Genomic DNA, 25,478 nt, shown 5'->3' on the forward strand with positions numbered 1-25,478 from the left:
CAGGCACTCAAAAATGCTTGTAAGTGAATGGGAAGGTTGCCACATCTTATCAACTTTCTCCCCTCTCAAATGGTGCTGGGTCTGGAAATTTGGGGGAGAACAGCAAAGAGCTAGCCTTCATGTCTTTCTCCTAGAGCTCAGCCTCAGCACATCCCCACATCTTCATGTACTCCTTTCCCACCTGACCCTGAAGCCCTTTCACCCATTCTCATCCTCATCCTCTCCATCTCCAGCCCCACTTCCCTCCAATCCCACCCTATTCCTTCTCTACCCCTGTTCCATTCTCAACCCCATTCCCATGCCCAAGGCAGGGCTTGGGCTGGGCTCTGTCCTAGGACCTGAGACCTATATCTGCGACCTGAGGTAGAAAAGATTTGCTTTCTTTCACAGAGTTGATATAAGATATAAACATGTCTGTTAAATTTTCATGAGTCATACTTCCATAGTCCTCTTTCTCTGGATGTTTTGGTGGCCTCCTATGTTTACGTATTTTCCAGTGTCTAACCTCTCCCCTAACTCATGATCTCATTTGTGCCGTCCCTGATCTCATTATCTCAATCCAAAGGCACTTTGCCTGCTTGCTGCCTGATCCTGCCTTTCAATTCATTTCCCAAGACTTGGCTCAAAGTTCCAGGAAGGGTGGGGCCCGTCGAAGTTCTAGTGAATAGCCACACTGAAAACACTTCTATCCTCTCTGCGAGTCCTTGACTTCTATCACGCAACACGTGGCTTTCTGGAAACAGGACAAGGTTAGACAGTGGCCAGATCATATGAATACGTGCTTCAGTCTGACATCTGGAACTTGGCTAGGGTGTGGTGTCAGGACTAATGCCAGGCAGGCTGGGTGTCACCTGAGGCTACTAAAGATCTTGGTGGCACAGATGTTCCTCTGTCCAGCTGGACAGGCAGTTGCCATTGTCTGGATCCTGGGCAAGAGTGATCATGGAGTCTTCAGGAGACCTTCAGTCAGGCCCAAGCATGAGGGAGGATAAGGCTGAGTAGAGATTATGGACAATCATGACAGCCATGTCAACAACATCTGCTAGCCTCACAAGGATAGGTGAGTTAGGATGAGACAGATAGATATTTTGAATGGTCTTTAGAAAGGAATAAGGAAGGCACCAATGGGCCACATTTGGGAATACAGTAAGGCTGAGACTTAAGGGGCTGGAGTTTGGAATTAATGACTGGTTGTCTACCCGGCGAGGGGCAGAAGGGCTGGAGGCCTATAGGTCTGATGCTGTTAGGAGATAAGTAGGTTAATGATCATCATCCACTGCAATTGTACAATATATTCTCATGCATTTCCTCATCTATCTAATTTTCTGGGCCAGTATCACTGTCTGTCTTCCTAATATCCACACAGACATTTTAATACATGAGTAAACAGGCTCAGAGAAGTTATGGGATTTTCTTCTGTAGCTACTTATAGGCAGAGTCAGCATAGTGTCCAGGTCTCTTGGCCCCTGATCTGGTGCCCTTCCAGTTCTCTCAGAGATTCCTTCAGTACAGAGGGTAGGGGCCTCAAGGCATTTGACCTGTCAGAAGAGGTAGAATAGAACCAACAGGGGGAGAAGCCTGGGGCAGGAATGTGGAGACGGCCTGAAACTCTCCCTGCCACAAGTCCCACTGGCTGGAGGACTCTATGACCCAGCAATTCCACTCTGAGATACATATCCTCTTGGGAATGAGTGCATTATGTACACCAAACAATTAGTCGTAAGAAAGTTCATAGTAGTTTTATTCATAATTATCAGAAAGTAGAAACAATCTAAATGTCTATCGACAAAAGACTCCATAAACAAACTGTGGTACATCTCTATAATGGAGCTTGACACAGCATGAAAAAAGAACAAACTACTGATATACACAATAACATGGGTGAATCACAGAGACATTGTGTTGAGTGAAAGAAGCCAGTTTCAAAAGAATACATTCAATATGAACAAACGAATCTGGGGTGATAAAATAATTCACATCAGTGGTTGCTACTAAGGGTTGGGGATGGTGGACTGACAGGGGTACAAGGGAAGTTTCTGGGGTGATGCAAATGTCCTAGATCTTCATCTGGATGGTAGTAGTAACACGTGTTGTACATGGTAGCTTTAAGATTTGTGCACTTTACTATATGTAAATTATACTAAAAAAAATTTTTTTTTAATTAAAGCTTAGCTTTTGAGGAAGGAGCCACTTGAAGAAGGAAAAGGAAGGGTCTTAAAGAGTATGGAGGGGATGTCCCAGGTTGGCTCCTGTGGAAGGTGACCGACTGTCCTGATTTGCCTGGAACTGAGGGGTTTCCTAGGAGACTTTCAGTGCTAAGACTGGGAGAGTCCTGGACAAACTGGGACAGCTGGTCATCCAACTCCTGTGAAGGTGGGGAGCCAAGAGGGGACTCTGGATGATGGGCAGAGAGGCTGGGCTCCCGTGATACCAGGGCTGAGGGGCTGCTCCAGCAGGAAGAGATGGGTCTGCCAAGAGGTGAGGGCAACGGGCATCACTGGTGGTTCCTCAGCGTTCCTGATCCTCTAGGAGCAGGAAGGGCTTTGGGGTAGAGCTGGAGGGAAAAGCCCTCAGAGACTGAACTGAGACAGCTGGGCTGCCAGGTTTAACACTGCAGCTTCTAAGCTGGGCCCTGAGGAGATTTTCCCTTGAGCCCTCTCTTCAGACCAGGTACCCCCACCCCATCCTCCCTCAAATGCCCAGGCCAAGAAAACACCAACAGTTTACACTGATTTTGTGGAAGGGAAAAGGACATGGGGATCTAGCAGAGAAAAACACGGTTGTCTCTTCACCTCAGTTATCACGAGGCAGAGACTATCCCCTCCCCACTTTATCTGCCACAGCCTGCTGTGGTGTGAGCTGCAAGTGTCTCTACTAACTTCTCAGAGCCTGGGACAGATGGGACAATGAGGGAGAGGCCCTTCCAGCTCTCTGGCTGAGGCTTGAGGTGAATTCTGACAGAAACTGTTGGCAGGTCTGGTCCATGGAAGGACCAGGAACCAGGGAAGGTGGGCTCAGAAGTTCTCATAGTGGTGCACGAAGTGGGCCTGGTCCTGCTGGTTGATGAGCTGACAGGCCTTCTCTACATTCTTGGTCATTCCTGGAGGGCCGCAGCTGAATACCCCAATCTTCCGCACCTATCAAGTGTTGGGGGGGAGGGAGCAGAGGTTGCAGAGGAGAGGCCTGTGGCCTTGAGATGCTCACTCCCCAGGAGCTGCTTCCCAAGCCTGACTGGACTGACCAGGGCATTGACCTCAGGTGCTGAGGAGGAGGAGTCTTGAATTGGGGAGGCAGGGGTGGGGTTTAAAGCCCTCCTCCAACCCTGGACCCGATTCTGAGGTCCTCTGCTCAGGACACAGCTGCAGCCTCTTCAAGGGCCAGAAAGTCCTGGCAGGGAAAGGATGGTTGGGGGTGGGACTGACCTTTGGGTGGACCTCCTGCAGAGAACTGAAGAAGCGTTCAAAGGGGGGGCGGCCAAAGTGGGTGATGGAGCGCAAGCCCGTGAACAAACTCCGGTTCAGCACCTTCTGGAAGTGCCGCTCACAGATGTACTGGGGGAGGGAGCAGAGGAGGAAGGTCACAGCCAGTGCCTTGGCCATCCTGCCTTGCTCTGCCCACCCACACACCCACAGAGTCGCCCCCTGGCTGGCCCTGACGCACCAGCATGGTGGTCCTGAGGTCGAACTTCTCAGCCAGCTGGGTGATGTAGATGTGCACGGACACCAGGTCCTGGCAGTCATTCTCCTCCACCTCCCGGATAATGTCAGCCAGCCATTCAAACTGCCGCTGGGTCCGCGTCACCCAGATGAAGTAGATCTGGGGACACATGACTAGGGCTCTGACTCAGCTCAGCTCAAGGAGCCACGGGCTTTTTATCTTGCTGCTTTGCTGTGATGTGGGGACACAATCAGGCTCTCTGCCCCTATGTCTTTCAAGAATGGAAGAGAGTAAACACTCACCTTTTTACAGAGCATTTGGCTCCCCAAGGATGACTTGAAGACCAGGTCTTTGAGGATGGAGGCAAAGGGGGTGACCCCAATGCCCCCTCCCACTAGCACTGACACCTCAAACTTATGCCACTCCTGATGGCCCTCTCCAAATGGCCCATCGAGGTACAGCTGCCAACAGAAAAGGAAGATGAGACGAGCCTGGCCCTTCCCCAGCTCTGAGGTTATATATGTGGGGGAAGAGGGACAGGGAGAACCAGTCTCTTTGATGCACCCCAGCCCTCTCCCAGTCTGGCTTTGGGGTAGCTGAAGCGTCTTATCCTGGGGTCAGGAAGGGTGGGGACCTTTCGTCAATGCTAGAGCCCCAAAAAGTGGTCCCAACGATGGGCACCTTTGGGTATTTGGCACTGCTGTCACCCGTTGGAAGTGAGTAGATCTCCCTGAGGCGGGTGGTCCAGGGCCCTACTGCCCGGATGTGCAGGCTAAGCGTCTCCTCGTGGGGCGCTGACGTCAGCGTGAAAGGGTGGTACTCGTTGGTCCCCAGAGCCAGGCAGGCGATCCGCACCCACTGTCCTGACTTGTACTCGAAGCCTTGGGGCCGCTGGAACTCCAGGTGGGTCACTCCTGAGGGTCGTGGGCAGGGAGAGGCAGGAATCAGAGGGCTTGTTCCTGGTACCTGAGAACCAGCAGGTACCCTGTCCTCACCACACACCTCAGGCACAGGGAGCAGTCACGTGATCTGAGCTAGTAGGGCTTCTGGGTTGGGGGTTGAAGGACCCTTTTCTCTGTTTCTTGGGTAACTCAAGAGCTGGGCTTCTCTGCTCCCCTGTTCCAGCCCCTCCCCTCCTCTTTGCTGCTTCCTGCCACTAAGGGCCCAGGCTGACACCACTGTCCTGGGTACCAGTGTACTAGGTCAGGGGACCTCGGGCTCCCCAAGTACCACCTCAGTGTTTACCAAATTTCCACTGTGTGAACGTTACCTTTGTGGTGGGACTTAGGCGCTCGTCCTCCTGCATTATCATTTATCTGATGTTTTTCTTTAAATTGACTTATTTTTTCAACTCAGTTTACCTTGAGAAGAACATTTAGGTCACTGAGGCAGGTGGAAAACCAGTGTCATGTGCTCTATCTAGCTCTAGAGGCCAAGCTCTTAACCACCACCCTACATGTCTAAGTGTTATATGCTCTAAATAGAAAGTACCACATTTTATCATGTTTTAGCTGGGTCCTGTTTGTTGCCTGACCACAGTTGAGCCTCAGGATTGTTCTTTCTTTGTGGAAAAAGGAGATTCGCAAGTACTGGAGGGTGCAAAAGGCATGCGAAGACCATGCTGAGACTTTGCTCTTAAGCAATCTTGATTGATATAAAGTTGAACGAGGTTAACTTTCTTACAATGTGAGTTCTGAGGGTCAGCCAGCCCCACAACCCTTAAATATCCTCCACTATCCTCTACAGTGATGTGAATCCCCACTCTGGCCAGCACTGGCTCTCAACAGACTCTTGTGGTCTGGGCCATTTGTCTGTCTCTGAAGAGGGGTTTTTCCGAGTGAAGAAATGGGAGAAGGATGTTCAGTTCCCTGCCCTGTTCCCAGGCCACACACGTACTGGTCTTTCTCGCCCTTCAGTGTTTAAACCCCTTTGAATGCCTTTCAGCTGGCTCTTCTCATAGTCTCCTCCCATTTTGTGCAAGCCCTGGAAACTAAGTCCAGACCTTCTTGGGGGCTGCAGTTCCACCAGGAAAGCCATAGGGCTCCTCAGAGGGTCTCAGAAACAACAATGGGGTGAGGAGACCTGGGGAGCTGTCTCCCCACATCCCATGAGTTGACCTCCCATGCTCCCCACCCGAGGTCAGGCCAGCTTGGTACCTGAAGGCAGCAGCTGCGCCTTCACCACGCCGATCTCCACCTTCTTCCGGCTCAGGCTCACCAGCTTGTCCCCCATGTAGATAAGTGCTGGGACCAGGAAGTAGATGTGGAAACGGGGCAGCTGGATCAGGGCAAAGCTGCCGTGGATGATGAGCTGGAGACATGGCCAGTTAGTACAGCTCAGACCCAGCTGGCCAGCCCCCTTTCCGCACCCACCTTACCCAGATGCTTCCGGCCCAGGCCCTGGGCCTGGGCTGAGTGCGTGGGGCTGGCACAGCTCCACAGACTGTGGCCTCAGATCTCAGGGCCTCAGTCTAAGCCCTTGAGTCCAATTCAGCCTGCTCCCTCCCCACATCATGATGCTCATCTCTGCCCTGTGGCCTGGCCCTGCCAGAGAAGTCCCTCACCAGCACGTAGAGCAGGATGTAGAGGTGGTGGGTCAACCAGAAGCCCCGGAAGCTGCGGCGTCGGAAGTGGTGGGAAGCAAAGACGTACATGATGGCAAGAACCAGGAGCAGGAGCACCCCTGTCATACCTGGGGGCAGCGGGGACAGGGTCAGACAGTCCTGGTCTCAGGGCCTCAGCCTGGGCTGAGAGTAGCAGAGAGCATGTCCCCATTCTGCCCTCCTTCCTTGGCCTCCTTCATTCCTCCCTGGCTCCCAGAACAGCTTAACCAAAGAAGCTGGAAATAAGGCTTCTCCTGGAGCCTGCAAATGGAAACTGTCAACACTATAGACAAGTGCATATTCATGGGAAGATGAGGACAAAATCAGAAGTCCTCAGACAGAGCCCCCAGACTCCACATACCATCTAATCTTTACCTGGGACTGTCTGGAAGAACCACCAGTAGAACTTCTGGGGAAGCTTGGACCTGTAGGACAAAGATACCCAGAACCTCAGGCTGGGGCAGGAAGAGCTCCACCACTGTTGCAATGTGACTCTGTTCCTGATGGCCTTGAATACAGAGGTTCCTGGACTTCTACCCAGACGACCAGGGATCCTTCCAAAGAACATGGGCCCCAGCCTCCTGTGTTCTACTCTCTGATCTCAAAGCAGTTCTTCTTCCTGTGTAATCTTGAATTCTCCTACTGCAGCTAACCTTTGCTTTCTTGAGTGCCTGGCTCATATTCTGTAAGCTCCATGAGGGCAGGGAGCTTACTTCTATGCTCTATCACTATGCTCAAACAATACCAGGCACAGAGTCAGTGCTCAAGAAATACTTGTTGAACGACTGCATGTATCTTGGGTTTGGCATTCTTACTCTCTAGCTCTGGGATGGACACATAGACATGTTCCATAAATGTTTGCCCAGTGAATGGATGGCAGGCTGAGAAAGCAAGCTGTATGTCAGGTACATATGGGAAAGAATATCCAACTTCATCTCCCAAAGTCCTTTCCTGGCCAGTCATGGCCAGCTTTCTTCCTGAGGCCAAGGAAGTCATCTCTCAGCTTCCTCGGGATGCTAACTTCTCACCCTCACTCAGTGAGAGAGTGGAGAGTCTAGGGCCAACTACCTCTTTTCTGTTGTACTCTTAGGCTTGCCCCAGAATTCCCAAGGGGGGCCCTCCCCAGAACTGACCCATCATTCACAAAGACGCTGGGAAAGATGCAGGCCAGCAGACTGAGGGGGCTGACTGAGAAGATGTAGACATTCACCACGTGGCCAGCGCTGTGCAAAACTGAAAGAGACAGATCCCGTTAGAGATGCCTCCCAGGGCCAACCCTAACTCCAGCCCTGAGGAGACAGGAGGCATGGGCAGGAGAGAAGGAAGTACAGTAGCTCCAGTCTTCACACTGTCTCCCCCACAGCTAGAGCCAGGGGCCTGCAGCCATGGCAAGCATGCCCAGATGCCACATACTGGCCAGGACCACGGCGGCCATGGCGATCCAGCGATGGAAGTCCACGGCGGCGTCGAAGGGCACGTAGTGGTTGAGGAAGGTCTCTCGCAGGAAGGTGATGAGGTTGCGGCACATGGTGAGCAGGATGTAGGAGAACATGAAGGAGACACTGGCCGCCGTGCCCCGCGACAGGATGATTCCCACAAAGGTGGTCTGTGCAATGCCCGAGGGTGGCGAGGCAAAGGCGTAGTCTGGGGGTAGAGTTGGGGTGGATCAGCACAGCACAGAGGCCTGAGTCAGAACACCTGGGCCCCCCAGGCCAGATGCTGAGATTTGGGAAAAACACAGAAGGCGCTCACACCTCCCCTCCTGCAACTTGAAAGTCTTACAGTAAGCACGCTCCACAAACAGTCCGGCACAGATGGCCGAGAAGACAGCCACGCACACGATGTGCCGCCGGTAGTTCTCCACGAAGCGCTTGTACTGCTGCAGCTTCTGAGCCAGGAAGCCCCGCTGCATCTTCTCCTGCAGCGCCTCCGTGTACAGCCGGGGAGGGGGCACCCCTGCCCTGCAGCAGTGGGAGGCAGGTGGCCTGAGGTCAGGGCACCCTGGCCTCCCCTAAGTGCCAACCTATGAAGGAGACCTGGTGCTCTGGCAGCGGTCAGGATGGGCCACAATAGATGAAAGAAAAAGCTTTTGGGGGGTGACTTCCACTCTCCCAAGCTGTTACCACTCATCATGACTTGCCCTGTCCACCCACTCTTCCATCTCCCCACTACTCCATCTCCACTTCCTCCTATCTGCCCTGTCCGTCCCTCTTCCTGCTCTCTGCCCAGGCCTCACTGCTGTGCCCAAAGCAGGCAGGAGCCAGGGGACCCCTCCCTGCCATCTTGATGTTGCATGGAGTGGCAGGCCCCTGGCCTGAAGAGTAGGGTGCAGAAGTTGGAAGAGGTTAAGGAGTCATTCGACTCAACAGCCTGCCAGCCAGGTCAGGGACATGTAGAACGAGTCTCAGGACAGTCTCTTGTGGGTGGAGGTGGGCAGACCAAGACTCCAAGACTTCTCCCTGTGTCTCCATGGATCAAAGGTCTGGGAAACACTCACTTTTTGCCAAACCTCTTCTTCAGCTCAGGGCCTCCCAACTCCGGAGCTTTAGAGGCAGGGAACCCCACTCCCTGAGGGCAAGAACTGAGGAAAGAAAAATGGGGCTCATGCTGCCCTTGTCTTTCCAGGCAGAAGAACTGCCAGGGTTGGGGGTGGGCTGGGAGGGGGTAGATCCTGGGATTCATTTCTGTTCACAGAACCTGCCCATAAAACTGATCAGAGAGGAGTCTAGCAGAAGGCAGGACCAAAGGAATGGATATGGTCAGGTCATCTGTTCTGTGTGATGATTGTGCCCTGGAGGGGCAGAGAGAGAGCCAGGTTCCTGAACAGTAGTGGGTATGTGGGTGTGTGTGTGAGGCAGCCGGAATACAGACTCAGAACAACCGTGTGTTAAGAGCTACTTTCAGAGGGCAAATGTCTGGTCCAGGGGCTGATCTCCCCAGCCCTACTTGCTTCATTTCTCTGCAGGGGATCCAGTCAGGACACCTCCCCATGCCCCATTCCTACTCACCGTTCCCCAGAAGTCCGAGTGATGAATGACACTCGAGAGCTGATGTTTGGTTTAAAAATGTCTCCAACACCTGGAGAGGAGAACAAGAAGCTGGACAGGCTTCCCCAAGAGTGTGGGGAGGTGACTGTCCTAGGATGGCTGCCGGGCAGTGACTTGGTCACATCCCCACATCCTCTCCAGCCTTGCTCCCCACATCGCCCACACCGAGCACCCACACAGGGTGGCTGCTGCTAGACAATGTGGCAACTTCATGCAATTAGGAAAAGGGTCCCCCCTCCAGGTAGATGCAGCCTTGCAGATTCTCTGTATAGAGAAAATGGGGGTTCGTCCTCTGGCCAGGCTTACCCCAGATCAATGTGCATGGTTGATATGCAGCATGTAGGCTAGATTTCTGCCTGCCCTGACCCCTCCGTGGGCATCTTTGTGTACAAATTGCACAACTGTAGGCTACACCCTTGATTACACATGCCTGACTGTTCTAGGCACCAAGGACTAAGAGAGAAGTAAGACCTGGGTGCTATGCACCAGGAACTTGCATTTTGAAGATGCGCCCATCCATGACACCTTCCAGACTCACACACCTCTGACACAGAGCTGTGTTCGGCGGAGCTCGCTGTCATGGTCCCGCAGCATGAAGTGGAAGTCCTCCCACGTCAGCTCCTGCTTGTCCTGGAAGCCTGACTCCTGGAACATGGACTCCACCACCTCAGCCAGCTGGGCCTTGGTCAGGCAGTTGTTGGAGATCTCAATGAAGGACCTGGGTTGGGGGTGGGGGGAACCCGAGAAGAAAGCAGCCTGTCACCTGGCCAGGTCAGGTTCAGGCAGGTGCTGGGTGGGGCAGGCCCCAGACTATCTAGTGTGGTTACCAGTGACCCAGGAAGTGGCACCGAGAAGGTGTTCATCCAGCCTGCTGCTGACGCTAAGCTGGGTGGGGTGGCCACGGCCCAAAAGGCAGAACAAAATTGAAAGTGACCTTGACCAGTTAGAGAAAGCAGCCCTCAAACAGGGGGCATCTACAGCTGGGATAAATGTCCACTGAGTGTAGGGACGTGTCCAGGTGGGCCATGGCCCACTCGAGTGGCAGCCTCTCTCGTGTTGATACCTCCCACACCTCCGCCGGGCACCCCATTCATGGTCGAGTGGGGGCACAGACAGTCGGGAGCTGGGGGAGGAGATGTAGCCGCAATGGCTTCTGCTTCCTTGTGCCAACACCCCGGGGCACAGGCAGAAGTGTCTCTACACCCAATGAGACAGCACCTACAGTGGCCATACTTTTATCTTAGGTGCGCTTTGGGACAAAAGCAAACACACACGCACACTTGTGTTGAGTCCAACAGAAAAAGAGCTTTGCCTGCATGGCACAGCAAACAACTGCCATCACATTTTTTAAAAATACATCATCCCACTTGCTCAGGGTGAGACTGACCCAGAGCCACGCAGAGTATAGGATGAGGAGGTGGGAGCTTAGCCCCCAGGGGCAGAAACCCTCTCCCAGAGGGTCCTGCAGCAGCACACCCAGTGAGGGACAACTGCAATCCACTTCACCCTAGCCCTTTCAGAAGCCCACGTCCAGTTGTTGTATCTGGCCTGCAAAAGAGGTGGCAGTGAAGGGGATCACTGAAACCAATGAGTAAGGTTTGCAGGGATATGAAAGTTAAAAGGATCTGAGCTGTTTTGTGCATTCTGCTTATTCATTTGCTCATTTGTCTCATCTGATTCAGTTGCCTATGCATCAAATGCCTGCTATGTGCCTATCACAGTGCAGAGGAGGTGGATGAGATATGAACCCTGTCCTTGTAGAGCTGCAGGAAGCTGTGTTACTGGAGCACTGTCTTCAGGAATAAGATGTCTATGAGCCCAAAATTGGTCTTCATTGGCACACCACAACCAGAAATGGCTTAAGAAGCAGGAAGAGAAGAAGGGTTGAAATATAGAACAACATTCCGTTTTTCTCCTCCTGCTTGTCCTGGTGATTAACATCGGCAGTGACCAAGGGCATCTGTCCTCCAGGATTCATGATCTCACTGTGTAAAGCACAGCCTTAGAAGAGTCAGCCAAGACCTGACTTCCCTGGTGGTCCAGTGGATAAGAATCCACCTGCCAGTGCAGGGGACATGGGTTCAATCCCTGGTCCAGGAATGCCCCACATGACTTGGGGCAACTAAAGCTGGTGTGCCACAAGTACCAAGCCCACTTGTCTAGAGCCTGCACTCCACAACAAGAGTGTAGCCTCTGCTCGCCACAACTAGAGAAAGCCCACATATAGCAACAAAACCCAGTGCAACCAAAATAAAAAACAATTTTTAAAAAAGAAGAAGAGTTAGCAAAGACTTGACAGCACCCAAAAGAGGTTGGTTGGCTTTGTTACTGGTCTTATTGATGTTGCTTGTGTTTTTTCACTTGGGAGAATTTTCTGGCTGGTGTTCGCTGAAGAAACAGACCCTTCTGGGGGCAGGGGCCTGGCCAGATAAACTTTGAAGCTGGATGCTCTGGGTGTCTAGGATGCAGTATCTAGGCCACCTCTCAATGCAGATGGCCACATAACCTCCTCACCTACCCTCCTCTGACCTGACCTGTTTTCCTGTTTAAAATACCAGGACGTCTCAGGACTGGAGGGGCCCACCCCATACCGCATCATGGTGAAGAATTCGTCCTTGGAGAGGAAGCCATTGCCATCAAGGTCATACATGGTGAACATCAGACGGGACTTGTCCTCCGGGGAGCCTGGGAAGAGACAGGGGGACCCCGGTCACCTCTCTGCTCAAAGACACCTGGCGCCTGGGATGGTCCACCATCCCCTCACCTTTCATGAAGACCACCAGGACGTCCAGGAACTCCCGGAAGGACAGGTACCCATTGCCATCCTTGTCAGCCAGAGAAAACATGGACTCCACAAACATGTCCTGGGGCTTGAGGCCCAGGGACTCGGCAAACTCAGCCCGGCTCAGCTCACACGTCAGGGCCTCCCGCACCTTTTGCGATGAGTCCAGGAGCAGGGTCCCTGCATCCACCTGGTTGATGTCTAGCACCTGTACTTGGACAGCAGCAGAGGGAGGGAGAGGAAGAGTTGAGGCCTGAGCTGGAAGCAGTTCAGTGACCCTTCTCACCTCCCGAAGTCTGGATCAGAAAGGTGAACCCTGCTGGTTGTTCATGGTCATTAGACAAATTTCTGACTTGGGCTTCTGCTCTCCTGCAGAGGGGAGACTGTAGCAGGGGATGGGGTGGGAGCAAGGAGGGACAGTGTTTGGGAATGCAAAGTGAAAGAGCCTGCACCGGTGACAGAAACTGCAGCAGACATGAATGGATAGGCAGGAAGGGGCTAAAGATATGCTCTTTTGTCAGTTCAGACAGGGATGCCACGTGCCTGATTTTAAAAGTCACATACATGTAACTTATTATTGTTGTTTGGTGGCTAAGTCATGTCTAACACTTTTGCGACCCCATGGACTGTAGTCCACCAGGCTCCTCTGTCCATGGGATTTTCCAGGCAAGAATACTGCAGTGGGTTGTCATTTCCTTCTCCAGGGGATTTTCCTGACCCAGGGATTGAACCTGCATCTCCTGCATTGGCAGGTAGATTCTTTGCCGTTGAGCCACCAAGGAAGCCCACCTATGTAACTTCCATGCATTAAATGCAATCATGTACCAAGCACTTGGGCTAAATACATTGTACATAGAACAATGTTTATCAAACTTTAGAGTGAATCAGAATCCTCTGGAGGGCTTGTGGGTCCTAGCTTCAGAGTTCCTGATTTTCTAGATCTGGGGGAAGGGCCTGAGGACTTGAGTTTCTAACAAATTCCCAGATGAGGCTGTTACTGTTGGTCCAGGGAGCACACTTCGAAGACCACAAACGTTGACTATCTCCCTGAATCCTCATAACTCAAGGGGATGGATCCTATTTTAATCACTCTTTTATAGATGAGGAAACTGAAAACAGAGCAGAGGTGATGTAATTTGCCTAAGGTGATGCCCTGCTAAGTCATGTCAGTTGTGTCCGACTCTGTGCGACCCCATAGACAGCAGCCCAACAGGCTCCTCTGTCCCTGGGATTCTCCAGGCAAAATTACTGGAGTGGGTTGCCATTTCCTTCTCCAACGCATGAAAGTGAAAGGTGAAAGTGAAGTCGCTCAGTCATGTCCGACTCTTAGCGACCCCATGGATTGCAGCCTACCAGGCTCCTCCATCCATGGGATTCTCCAGGCAAGAGTACTGGAGTGGGTTGCCATTGCCTTCTCCAAGGTGATGCCCTAGTGAGTAGCAAAACCTGGGTTCCACTGGGGCTGTCTGTTTCCAGCCCGCAGGACAGAAGCTCAGTTCACCCTAGATAGGGTATTGTCCAGCCCAGGTTCCCTCCTACCCCTGGGCCCCTTCTGCCTCCAAAAGGCCTGGTCATAGCACCTGGGCAAAAAGGTGTCTGAAGAAAACCTCCAGGATGCGTTCCCGCTGCTCTTTGGTCACAGCTTTCCTGAACAGCTCATACTCTTTCATCTCAGCCACGTCCAGGCCCAGAGCCCAATTCTCACAGAAGCCCCGCAGATGCTGCACGAAGGCGCCCCGCTCCTCCTGGGAGTTAAACAGCAGCACCTGGCAGAAGGAAGGCCATGCCAGTGCTCAAGCTTCTGGCTCAGCCTCCCCTCAGAGGTCCTTGGATTGGGGGAAGGAAACTAAAAGGCCCCCATTCCAACCCGGCTAGGGCCAGGTGAGTGGCCCAAGGGGGTCAGAGGGAGAGTTGGGTGGGGACCTCGGAAAGAAGTGCCTCCTCCCAGTGTCAGCCCTCACAGACGAGCCCTGTAGCTGAGGACGGGGTGACCTGAGAGGACTCGCCATGAGAAGGGAAATGGGCGAGGGCAGCCCAGGCTGGGGAGGCTGGCTGGGCCATACCAGATCATACTCCTTGGGGATCTTAAGCAGCAGGGCGCGGCATCCACGGTTGCTGGACAGGATGAGGTTGACCTTTTGTGGGGGCTGCAGCTGGATGGTGCGGAGCACAGAGAGCCGCCGGTCCACAACCTGCAGCCGCTGGTCTGGGAGCAGCTGGATGGTGACTGGATAGCTCCTCTCCCGGGGGCCCGGCCACTCCATTGCTAGGGAAGGGATGACAGGCAGAGCAGAGCGTTTCAGCAGAGCTCCCCAGGCCGCGGCCCTCAGGCCAGTTCCAGTCTGAGCCGGCACCCCGAAGCCTGGCTTTCTCCCCACATCTGTAAGCTGGTTCTTTCACAGCACCCCACGCCTTCGGTTCTCTTCCCCCTTCCCTCCCCTTGGCCCCATCTCACCTGACACTCCATCACTGGCTGGTTCCTTCTTCACACTCTCTTTGCGTTTCCTTTGGAGCTTCTTGCGCTCTCGGCCCCGGAAATAGGCCACCACCCCGGAGATAAGCAGGCTCACTGAAGGGGGTCAGAAGGAGCCAGTGGGGAGAGGAGCCCCTCACCTGTGGGTTCACCAAGGCCTTGGCTGCTGCCCCTCCCTTCCTAAGGCCCCCTGAGGCTGGCTTCAAATGAACTCAGGACTGAACCCTACAGGTCAGTCAGTAACAAGGGGTGGGGACAGTCCGTGGAGAGGAGGGTAACTGAGAGAAGAGACATGGGTGAGAGGGCTGAAGAGCTTACCAAGTGGAAGACAGCACAAAGCCACGATGGTGATGCCAAAACCAGGGCCACTGCCCTCGAAGTAATGAATCTCGGTCAGGGGCACACAGGGGGGCAGGTCTTTGATTGTGAGCTGTCGGGGCTGAGGGCAGGGTGCACCTGCGGGAAAGGCACAGAAGGTCTCAAGGCCTGAGCATCCCACTCCTTAGCCAGGCATCCTTCCCCTCTTCTCCTGCAAAGGGCCAGGTACCGCTCCCTCCCAGACCCACCTCCCTGGAACTTGTTCCTCTCCAAAGTTCGTCTTCCACATCCCACCTCTCAGCATCCACCCCAACCCGACCACAGGGTGCAGCCTGCAAATCAGTCTGGTCTCTACTGGGGGAGGTACCTAATGCAGGCCTCCCAGACCAACACAGAGGGAACTGCCTGGTGCCTAGCCCCTGAGACAACACCAAGGGACCCCCCCACACACAACCTCTGCCCCTTTTCTGCCACCATTGCTTGTGCTCTCCCAGGCCACCCACCATTCTGCCAAATAAAGACATTGGGCTGCAGGGTGTCAGGGTCCACATTGGTAACAGCCACCAGCACGTCCCGAAGAGTGGTGCTTCTAATTTCTGCAATTTCCTCTGGAGAGAAGAGCCTAAGTTTGGGAAAGCCAGGAATTGTTTGGGATGAGAAGGGGTCACAGGTCTCCAGCAAACTCGGGCCTGGGGACCCAGATGAGAAAAATAGACCCAGAGGGGTTGGGGAAGAGAGTTGTGGGCCAGCTGGGAGTCAAGGGCCCATGGGGGCCATTCACAGGCAGAGAGTCTGGGGTCCAGGCCGAGATAGAGTCTGAGGTGGGAGTCAGGCAGGCCTTACCCATTCCTGCTGTTCTCAAACCAGTATCGGTCACCATCGCGCAGTCGCACAAACTGATCAAGGACGATGGTGCTGAAGAGGGGTCCAGGGTCCCCGTGGCTCTCCAGGAGCCCCCCGGGGAGTAACTCCAGCCGGGACAGGTCCTGGTTGTACAGGGTTGCCGTGGCCTCCAGCACCTGGGGCACCACAGGAGGTGAGGGGTGTGTGAGTATACGTGTGTGGTTTTGTGTTGGGAGGGCGGCCACTACTGCTCCATCCCTCAAACATGGGACCCCATCTGCGGCCTGGCTTGCTGCTCAGCCCTGAGGGAGTCTCCTCTTTCTAGGCAGCCCCCTCAGGTGGTGACAAGTCTGGTGGGAGGACCACTGTGTCACCACCCAGACTGCCTGTCTCCAGTGACCAGCAGCTTCAGGGTCACCCATCTCATGGGGAGAGACCCTGCAGGAATACGACAATGGCTCCCCACCCAGGGCTCACCCTGCAGAAATGGACAGAGTAGCAGTGAGGATACTCTGGAATCAGATGTCTGAATTTGAGTCCTGCCTCTGAGACGGACTTAACAATTATGTCATCAGTAAAATGGGGACAATGATGGTGTCTACTCTATAACGTTCTTCACACAGATTAAATGTGTTACACATGTAAAGGACTTAGTGTCACCTCAAGAAAGCTTTAGTTGCCATTATTATCATCACTATTTCTGACCTGAGGGTCCACCTTGGGGTTGAGGTCACTCCAGTTCCTCGGGGTCGTCAGCCCCAAGGCCTGCAGAGCTTGGCTATAGCTGGGCAGCCCCATATCTCGGCCACGTTGGATGCTGCTGGCCACGTAGTCAGTGCGAGAGAACTTGCCAGGGCCAGGCCAGTAATCTAAGGAGGAGAGAGGACCCGGCTCTAGGCTCAGTCCCCCTAACCCTTCTTTACCCAGCAGCCTTGAATTGGGCTGTTGGCATCACCCATATCCAGCACATGTCAATGTCACCATGTGTGACCAGGGGCAATTTTTCTGGCAAAACTCCTCCCCTAAGACTCAGGTTCTAGTCACTGTCCCACCTCCTTAACCTCAGGATGGAGCTGGACAAAAACTTTTAGAGACCTAAGTGCCCGAGATTGTGGCACCCCCCACATACTCAGATGTAGGTAGTTTAGAATAGTTATTTTCCTCTAATTTTTTCTAATGGCTGTTTGCTGTGTGTGTGTTCCTACACTGTAGGCACCCTAGGCCTACCTGCTGACTACCCAGAAGGGTCCCCAGGCTCACAGACCTCTGGGCCCTCATCCCCTCTTCTTCCAGGGCTTACCCCTCAGATCTTCCACCACAGTACTGTCCTCCAGCTCTGAGATCTGAGAGGCCATTCCTAGCAGCAGCTGATTCACTGCCTGAGCGCTGTTCAGATTGGGATTCTAGAAAGAAACAGCACACTCAAGGTCGGTCCTCAGGCTCCTCCCCAGAGCGGGGTCCCTCTCACCCAGACCACTGCAGCACCCCAGGACAAAGGGCCCTGGGCCAGTCCTAGACCCTGTTGAACTGCTGTCCCCAGATAATTTTCTGATCACTCTACCTTCATCTCCCACCACCCTGAGGCAGCAACACCTGTGAACTGGAATTGTTGCTTTTCCCAGCCTGTGTGACAAGACTGACTTTGATCCACCTTCCCTTGTCCCTGACCCCAGGCTGACCTCCCGAATCCAGTAGCTGTTGCAGACTCTGAGAGCTGGGGAGCTGCCAAAACCCTCGTTCAGGACCATCTGGAAATGACAGCTGGCATTTCTGAAATGGGGAATCAAGGATGCAGTAAAAGAATTCAAGGAGGCTGGGGTGGGGCTGATGTGGGGTGAGGCATTCAGAGGGCATTTGGTGAGTACTAAGGGGTGTCCTCTGAACTTCCTTGACTGCGGCAGGGATTTGACAATCAGCATGGACTGAAAGTAGAGGTTGCTCTTTGTCCACACAGGGTAGGAAGGGAAGGAGGGAAGAGAGTGACACAGCTGCTGGACAAATCCTGCTCTCAGCAACAGAAGTTCAGCTGTTAGGAGGAAATGAGGAAACCTCCCTGTTAAGACTGGACTCCTACCCCAGGGTTCTGTTTCAGGGTACCAAATTCTGCTTCTCTTTCCCCATGAAACTGTGGGGGTGGGGTATATGAAAGGTCCCGGGGCCCCAAGGCCACTGAATCTTCACCTCTGCCAGTGTGCTGCTCAGCCAGACCCTCCCTCACCTCATATAGACGCCAGGGGGCACCATGGTGGAGAAGAACTGCTCAGAGGCAGCCAGAAACTCTGGGGAGATGCTGGGGTCCAGGAAAGGGCGATACTCTGTCCACAAGGGTAATGAGAAAAACAGGCTCCTTACCCTCACATACTATCATCACACGAAGCTATCAGTCTTCTTTGTCCTATGGATCTTAATTACCCCCCTCCTCAAGCCCCTCAACCCAAGTGTTCCTCACCTGTGTAATTTGGAGGTGTTTGCTGCAGGAAGCTGGGCAGCCACTCATACATGGCGATGTTCTGAGGGTCAAGAGAGGGGAAAGGGGAGGCCAGCGCTGTAACAGCCAGGCCACGAGAGATCTGAGCTCAAGGAAGGCTTAGGTGGGAGATGAGGACCAGGCAAGGGCAGTCACGGGAGAGACTCTCAGACAGAAGAGGTGCGGAGGTTCCTGTTCCCCACAAGCAACCAGGGCAAGCGGGTGGGGAGCGGGCTGCGAAATGATAATGACTGGAAAACCTCCTGCGTGAGTAGCGCTTTGCCTGCTTATCACCCTCAGGGGCTTTTCCTAGACGGCAGCTCTCTGGAGAGGGGGTGTTTCTGGCGGGGTCGTCCAGGACCGAGGGCTCTGGAGTCTCCCGGGGATCAGGCCGTGGGGGACCCACCTGGTAGGTGGCGATGACCCTCTTGCGCGCGTGCTGAAACAGCTCCTCGTCCCCCCAGAGCGGATGCCGGCGGGCCAGCCTCTGCGCCCACAGGTTGTGATAACGGAACCAGAGCAGACCCAGCGCCTGCAGGAAGGGCTCGCGGTTCCCTCGCTCGGCCCCGAAGGCTGCACGCGCCGCGGGAACGCAGGGAGGAGATGAGCTCGGGCTGGACCGCCGGGCGGCCCTCGCCGGCCCCCGCCCGCACCTCCTCGGGCCCCCGCCGCCTCACCGTACAGCCCCCGCGGCCCGCGGCGGCCCGTGGTGGGATCCGGCGGTGTCCACATGAGCAGCGGGGCCTGCGCGGCCCGCGGGAAGGCGGGGTCGGGCCCCGACGCCAGCTGCCCCCCGGAGAAGCTCCGCAGCTCGTCGCTCCAGGAGTGCGAGGATCCATAGATGGCGCTGCCGTCCAGCCAGCCGGTCACCTCGTTGGTCTGCGGGGACGGCGGGAGGCTGAGCCGGGGGTCCGGCGGCCAGGCGGGTCCGGGAGGGCTGAGGGCCCGCGGGTGTCGTGGGTGCGGCGCGGTTGCCTCGGGTCCCGCCAGCCCCCCATCCCCGCCTGCTGCGCTCACCAGGTCCCGGGGGTTGCTGGGGCTCTGTCCGGTCTCGGGGTCCCAGCGACTCCTCTGGAAGGGCAGGACCACGTCCCCGCTCCGGTCGCGGTCGAACACGGGATCTCCGGGCGGGATGTGGATGTTGAGAAACTCGGCTGGGCAGCCAGACTTTTCCACGCTCACCAGGTCCGACAGCACGTGGTAGCCTGCGGGCGTGGGGTTCAATCTGGTAAGAATCGCTATTCCCCACCGCCAGGGAGCCTAAAGTCAGATGTTCCAATTCAAGCGCAGCGCCACGAGCTCTAAAACTTTCTTCTAAACTGTAAAGTGGGTTTATAGTACCCTCCTCGCCCACCCCCATCACGTCGTGGTGAGAATCAAAATAATACAATAAATGTAAGGGCTCCCTGGAGCCAGTCCCCATCTCCTAACAGATCGTGCTTCCCTCTCCCTCTCCGGGGGTAAAGAAGTTAACCCTCACAATGAGAGGAGAGGGGCGGCAGGGGACCTAGCTCCAAGGAGCTACAGGGAAGGCTAGTGGCACTCCTGGGTTTGGAGTAAGGGTAAGAGAAAGATTAGGAGAGCAAAATACCCGCTGGTTAACACCCTCAAATCCGTCCAAGACGAACAAAGGCTCCAAGTGTAGCCTGAGGGGATGGGTTGGGGGGCTGTGAGGACGTGGTTGGAAGGACGTGGATCGGTGTCCTGTGGACTTGCAGAGCGGCCTCAGGGCCCCTCTCCCTAGGCGCTGAGCTAAGCGCCTGGTCAACCCTCACCGGAACTGTTCTCCCATCTGCCCTCACCGAAGAAGACCCCCAGGACCGTGCGATTGCGGCCGGACGGCCTCCCGGCTCTTCCCTGCGTGGTGGCGTTGCTGAGTCGGCGCGGGTTGGGCAGCAGCGGCTCCCCGAGAGCCTGATACACGCCATCCGCGTAGTTGGCTGGTACAAGGCGCTGCAGTCGGGAGCCTGTGCGAAGCAGGGAGCCGGGCTCTGTCAGAGCACGCCGTTCCCAACAAGCCTTTGAACCTCGCCCTACACCTCCCTCCAACCCCCACTCCCACCGACGAGACCCCTTCTTCAGTCTTCAGGTGTGTATAGGAGCTGGCCGCGCAGGCAGCGGGGCGGCTGTCTGGCGCGCTCCCTCCCTGCCAGCTTCTCCGCGCAGGGTCTCCCTCACCTCTGCCTTCCACTAGCCGTTCCCCACCCCAGGCCGCAGGACGCACCCGCAGCGCCACGCTCGTGGTGCCTCAGGTTGTTGAACCAGCCGTCATAGCGCTGCACTTCCCAGGTCAGTGAGAGTGAGTCCTGGCCACCTGTGGGTCAGAGAGTGGTCCGCTCATTGCTAGCTTCCTTACGACCCCTGGGGGACCCGATGGCCTCGGTCTGCGTCTCCAACCAGCCGAGGGCCCCCAACCCGACCCAACTGGCGATGCTCGCGCGGGGAAGTTTCCCATCTCGCTGAGCCGCGCAGCGATCTCACCCCATCTTCCAGCCCCAGGAAGCCTCTTGCCTGCACCAGTCCCTTGCCCAACTCCTAAGGGAACTAGCGCCTGGTACTTACCCGTTGGATCCAGGAGTAGAGTCAGCAGAACTCCCAGGAGCACCAGTACCTCTGGCCTTGCGCGGAGCATGTTGACCCTGCGACCAGCGGGGTGGGAGGTGGTACATGAGGAATACAGAGCCAGCCTCCCCCACCGCCGACAGTTGGCGCGAGCTGTGTCCACCCCCATTTCTGGAGCGAAGCTTTTAGAAGTCTCGCCAAGGACCCACACCTACAGGGCACCCTTTAAAGGGCACAAGCCTCGCATATCCCTCAGTGAATACTTGTTCATGGACACTGAGGGATGGGAAGATCAAGTCCCATGTACCCGTCCAACCTCTGGCTTAGGGACCCCGTCCGGGTCAGAAGTCTTTTTCTTGGAATCTTTGCCTCTCTGCTCTGCTCCCTGCCTCCCTCCCTCCCCAGCTCCGCAGATCCTCAGCCTCCCCCGGCTTCACTCTCACCCTCCTCTCTGCATCCTCTGAGGCCGGCTGTGCAGACGTTCCACTTAGGCTAGACCAGCGCCAGATGTGAGCATCTGGACCGGGCGGCTCCCTCTTGCTAGGCGGGTGGGGCTCCTCTTATTTGCATAATTAACCTCCGCCTCTTATTTGCATGATCTTTTCCCTCCGGGACTCAGCTGCAAAGTCCCGACCGCTCTCAGCGCGGCCCACGCTGCTATAAAAGGGGTTTCAGGTCCCATACGACTTCCAAATGCAGAGCGAACCCTCAGAGCCCGCTCTCCCACTTACCTAACTCGGTCTCAGCCAATCCAGAACGCCTGAGGGCAGTTAGCTGCTGGCTTCCTTAAAGGTGAGCCGAGACGCTCAGACTTGACTTGTCCATTGGGTCCAGTGCTAGCACGCAGGGGACAGAGTAAAGCGAAGTGGGACCTGGACTCGGAGGCCAGTGATCGCTCTCCCCGCTGGAACACACCCAGCTCAGCCGGGCTGCAGCATGACTCTGTGGGATGGTGTGCTGCCCTTCTACCCTCAGCCCCGGCATGCCGCCGGCCTGAGCATCCCGCTACTCATCGTCATTCTCGTTTTCTTGGTCTTGGCCGCCAGCTTCTTGCTCATCTTACCCGGGATTCGTGGCCACTCGGTAAGGGGGTAGTAGAAGCTCTGGTCTGCGGTGGGGCGGGGGGGGATGGAGGGCGTCATAGACACCTTGTCTCTGGAGAACCCAGGACAGGTAGGAGGGCGGCAGGGTCTTTCATGAAAAGTCAGACTGAAGCACACTGAACCAAACAAGCACACTGAACCAAAGGAACACCAGTAGTTCAACTGAACTACTGTTCACTGAACCAAAACACCAGGGGGAGCACACCAGTAGTCTGGTCCAGTACGCACCCCTTCCCAAGAATAGGGAGAGAGCCTCTGCTGGACATTCAGAGAGGACCCCCAGGTGGAACATTCAGGAGGCTGCTGCAGAGAGTGGGTGTCCAGTCTGGTAATCCTGGGGTCAGTCCAAGGCTTCACCTGCTGCAGGGACCTCCTCCTGTCCCCAGGCCGCACCTCCACTCCCTTTCCACCCCCATCCTGACCTCCGGGTGATGACCATCTAAGAGGACAGAAAACAGCATCTCAGACTGCTGTGTTTCACCTCTGCTCTTGGTTGTCATGTGCCCCCAACCTAAAGACTTCTGCACAGCAATTTCTTCAAAGTTGTGGTAAACTGGGCACTTTTTCTTAGATTTCCCCCTCTCCCAGAACCTAAGTTGTCTGTTTCTCAAGCCTCCCCAGGTCTTGTGTTGGTTTTCTGGAAAACTGGCACACCTAGTAATATCTGAGATGTAGTGTCCCACCTCCTTCACCTGGTGACCAGACCCTGAGGCCTCCCTCTCCTGAGGGAGGTGACCCCTGCCTGCCTAGCACTTCTGGACTCATTGAGCCTCACCATGGCAGTGAGCCGAGCAGGAGACAGCACCAGGAGTAGGAACCAGACAGCCAGAGAAGAAAGGTTGTGGGGGTGGTGGGAAAGCATAAAGTAGAGACAGCCCAGCGGCAGGGTGGACTGGGAAATGGAGCTAGGGAGGTAGAAACATGCAGCCAGAAAACATCAGACATGTCAGTGGTTCAGAGGGACTTGCATGACTTGACTTCAGCCTTTAAAGGTCAAGAATGTAACTGGGAAAGGTGGGCAAGAGAGGGAAGTTGCAGAGGCACTAGGGGCCAGGGCAGCGTGGGGTCAAGGGAGGTCTGCGGGAATCTGGTCAGGCACTACCCAGACCTGACCTAGTGTGTGTTCCTGCAGCGGTGGTTCTGGTTGGTGAGAGTTCTTCTCAGCCTGTTCATAGGAGCAGAAATTGTGGGTGAGTGTGTCATGCAGTGGATGGGGAGAGGACCTGGGGTGAGGAAGGGGGTGGCCAGAGGACCCTTGGGCAAGTGGAGAACTTGGGTTGGGTTCCCATTCCTTCCCATTCTCTTTCTAGTGCCCTCGCTTCCACCCTTACCGCGTATATGGATTGGGCTCTAGACGCGCCCCCCCCCCCAACTCTGTGCACTATTTCCCACCTCCCATCACCACTCTCCCAATTGCACGTCCCCAATCTTCTCCCTGACCTTTCCCCGCCCCTACCGCGTGCGTCTCCCCACAGCGGCGCACTTCAGCGCAGAATGGTCGGTCGGCAGCGTTAGCACCAAAACATCCTACAAGGCCTTCAGTGTGGAACGCGTCCGAGCCCACGTCGGTCTGCATGTGGGCCTGGAGGGCGTTAATATCACACTCACAGGTGAGGAGGCTGCGGCTACGTGAGCTCCTGGGGTTGGCAAACACTATGGGTGGGGGAGGGGTCCCACCCGCTGGGGGACCTGTGAGGACAGATCCCACAAGTTCAAATAGCTTCTGGCTCTCGTTGATTCGTGTTTTCCTCAACCGCTGCCAAACCCATTTCTCTCTCTCGGAGTCTCACTTTCCCAACTGAATCCGCTTAGTCTCCGGGTCCTAGCTGTACGCAGCCCGGTGACCTCGCCGCCATCCGCAGGGACCCCAGTGCAGCAGCTGAACGAGACCATCGACTACAACGAGCAGTTCATCTGGCGGGTGGGCCAAAACTATGCCGGGGCGTACGCGGAGGCCCTGGAGAAGGGGCTGCCGTACCCAGTTCTTTACCTGGCGGAGAAGTTCACTCCGAGCAGCCCCTGCGGCGTTTACCGCCAATACCGTCTGGCGGGACACTACGCCTCGGCCACTCTATGGTGAGAAGCCACTCTGCGTACTTGCGCGCGCTCGATTTCTCGCGCACGCGTTTGTGTGTGTGTGTATGTGGCGGGGGTGGGGGTGAGGTGGAGGCGCGTGAGCCGGAGGATGTGAGTTCCCGCTGCAGCCCGACGCGCTTGGGGTGAGAATCGCAGCCTCGGGGGCAGATGGTTACGAGGTCGGTACCGGCCACGGGAATCCGAAGAGAACCAGAAACGGCTGGGCGTCGGCTACCCTCCTCCGGTATTTCCCTGCGCCTCTGCCATCCCAGCCCCCGACTTTGGTTCTGGGTTGGGATGCAGAGCCAGCGAGCCCGCGGGAAGCTGGGTGTGCTGGGGGACTCGGCTCACAGCGCCGCCGCCCCCTCCCCGCAGGGTGGCCTTCTGCTTCTGGCTCCTCTCCAACATGCTGCTCTCCATGCCGGTTCCGCACTACGGAGGCCTGGCTCTCCTAATCACCGGCGCCTTCGCGCTCTTCTCGGTGTTCGCTTTCGCCTCTATCTCCAGCGTGCCTCTCTGCCAGCTCCGCCTCGGCTCCTCCGAGCTCACCACTCACTATGGCGCAGCCTTTTGGATCACGCTGGCCACTGGTGAGGACCGAGGGAACACGCCCCCGGTGACTGGGAGCGGGGACGGGATTTATACCAGTGTGCGCTTTCCAGTTTGCATAGTGAGTTCACATAAATTATCTGATCTGTCCCGCTCAATAGTTCGTAGACGCTGGCACTGTTACACCTATTTTGCAGATGAGGGGGACCGAGTTCGGAAGGGTTCCTTCAGTATCTTACCCCACTGAGCATGCGAACCCGCGTATCATGTATTCCATACTAGAGATCTTTCTGCGCGCGCGCGCGCGCGCGCGCGTGTGTCTGGGGAGGAAATGAAGATATCTCTCATAGGTGGAGATGGCGAGGCCGGGCTCTGAAGCCCTTACAGCCCCCTTTACCCACCCCCAACCCCGCCCTGACTGTGCTGTCGCAGGCGTCCTGTGCCTTCTCCTCGGAGCCGCTGTGTTGAGTCTGCACTACGCTCGGCCCAGCGCTCTTCGCCTCTTCTTGGAAGGAAGCGTCAAGGACCTCGAAAGTCCGACGAAGGGGAGCTCGCCTCTCATCCTCAGCAACCCACTGCATAAGCAGTTCAGGGCCTCGGACTTAACCATCAGTACTAACCTGTGAAAGTACTCAACGTCGGACTCCTACTCTGCCTTGGTCCGCGCAGGCCGGGGTGCGGTGCCCGCCGAGCGGAGTAGCTCCGGGAGCGCGGTGGGAGAGGCCGGTGGCCTCAGATGTGACCCCCGCTTCGGGGAAAGAATCTCCCAGGGTGAGCTGGAAATAAATTCTTTCTGTTTTTGTTTTCTAGAAACTTTCCTTCATTATCTTCCCCGGCTTTTCAAGGCTTTCCGGGCATACCAGACTTCCCTAGGTTGGAGGTAGTCTAGTACACTCTTTCTCTGCATTGCCACTCACGCTGGGTTCTGTCTGTCTGAAAAATGCAGAGTAATCCGGGAGAGGGTGCCCTCTAGTGAGTCCAGGGAAGAACCAACCAAAG

The 25,478-nt window shown here is 55.5% G+C and overlaps 2 protein-coding genes across 7 annotated transcripts; one reads left to right on the forward strand and one right to left on the reverse strand.

The window, feature by feature from the left end:
- Positions 1–1,751: 1,751 nt before the first annotated feature.
- On the reverse strand, positions 1,752–21,273 carry LOC133066212 (dual oxidase 2). 5 transcript variants are annotated; one of them, XM_061157040.1, is made up of 34 exons: positions 21,195–21,273; positions 20,752–20,828; positions 20,414–20,503; positions 19,992–20,156; positions 19,207–19,394; positions 18,867–19,068; positions 18,596–18,762; positions 18,172–18,232; positions 17,941–18,037; positions 17,402–17,492; positions 17,023–17,125; positions 16,428–16,591; positions 15,723–15,898; positions 15,383–15,501; positions 14,880–15,017; positions 14,544–14,657; positions 14,152–14,354; positions 13,669–13,854; positions 12,071–12,296; positions 11,898–11,991; positions 9,849–10,024; positions 9,268–9,337; positions 8,757–8,840; positions 8,042–8,220; positions 7,673–7,903; positions 7,393–7,492; positions 6,635–6,684; positions 6,221–6,348; positions 5,814–5,967; positions 4,339–4,571; positions 3,960–4,118; positions 3,661–3,816; positions 3,423–3,551; positions 1,752–3,137 (listed from the first exon to the last, which is right to left on the reverse strand). In XM_061157040.1, exons 1-34 carry the CDS (start codon positions 21,206–21,208, stop codon positions 3,015–3,017), a joined length of 4,647 nt encoding a protein of 1,548 aa, XP_061013023.1. In that variant the 5' UTR covers positions 21,209–21,273; the 3' UTR covers positions 1,752–3,014. The 5 variants fall into 5 exon arrangements, 4 of the variants coding, with proteins under 4 accessions (XP_061013023.1, XP_061013024.1, XP_061013025.1 ...); XM_061157041.1 differs by lacking the exon at positions 8,757–8,840; XM_061157042.1 differs by lacking the exons at positions 16,428–16,591; positions 17,023–17,125 and having other exon boundaries at positions 1,753–3,137.
- Positions 21,274–21,379: 106 nt separating this feature from the next.
- On the forward strand, positions 21,380–25,284 carry LOC133066214 (dual oxidase maturation factor 2-like). 2 transcript variants are annotated; one of them, XM_061157046.1, is made up of 6 exons: positions 21,380–21,834; positions 22,987–23,044; positions 23,330–23,464; positions 23,717–23,930; positions 24,438–24,520; positions 24,912–25,284. In XM_061157046.1, the coding sequence occupies exons 1-6, from the start codon at positions 21,688–21,690 to the stop codon at positions 25,103–25,105; spliced, it is 831 nt and encodes a 276-aa protein (XP_061013029.1). In that variant the 5' UTR covers positions 21,380–21,687; the 3' UTR covers positions 25,106–25,284. The 2 variants fall into 2 exon arrangements, with proteins under 2 accessions (XP_061013029.1, XP_061013028.1); XM_061157045.1 differs by having other exon boundaries at positions 21,387–21,834; positions 24,306–24,520.
- Positions 25,285–25,478: the final 194 nt, after the last annotated feature.

Source organism: Dama dama, chromosome 12 (assembly GCF_033118175.1).
Source record: "Dama dama isolate Ldn47 chromosome 12, ASM3311817v1, whole genome shotgun sequence".
NCBI classification, from domain to species: domain Eukaryota; kingdom Metazoa; phylum Chordata; class Mammalia; order Artiodactyla; family Cervidae; genus Dama; species Dama dama.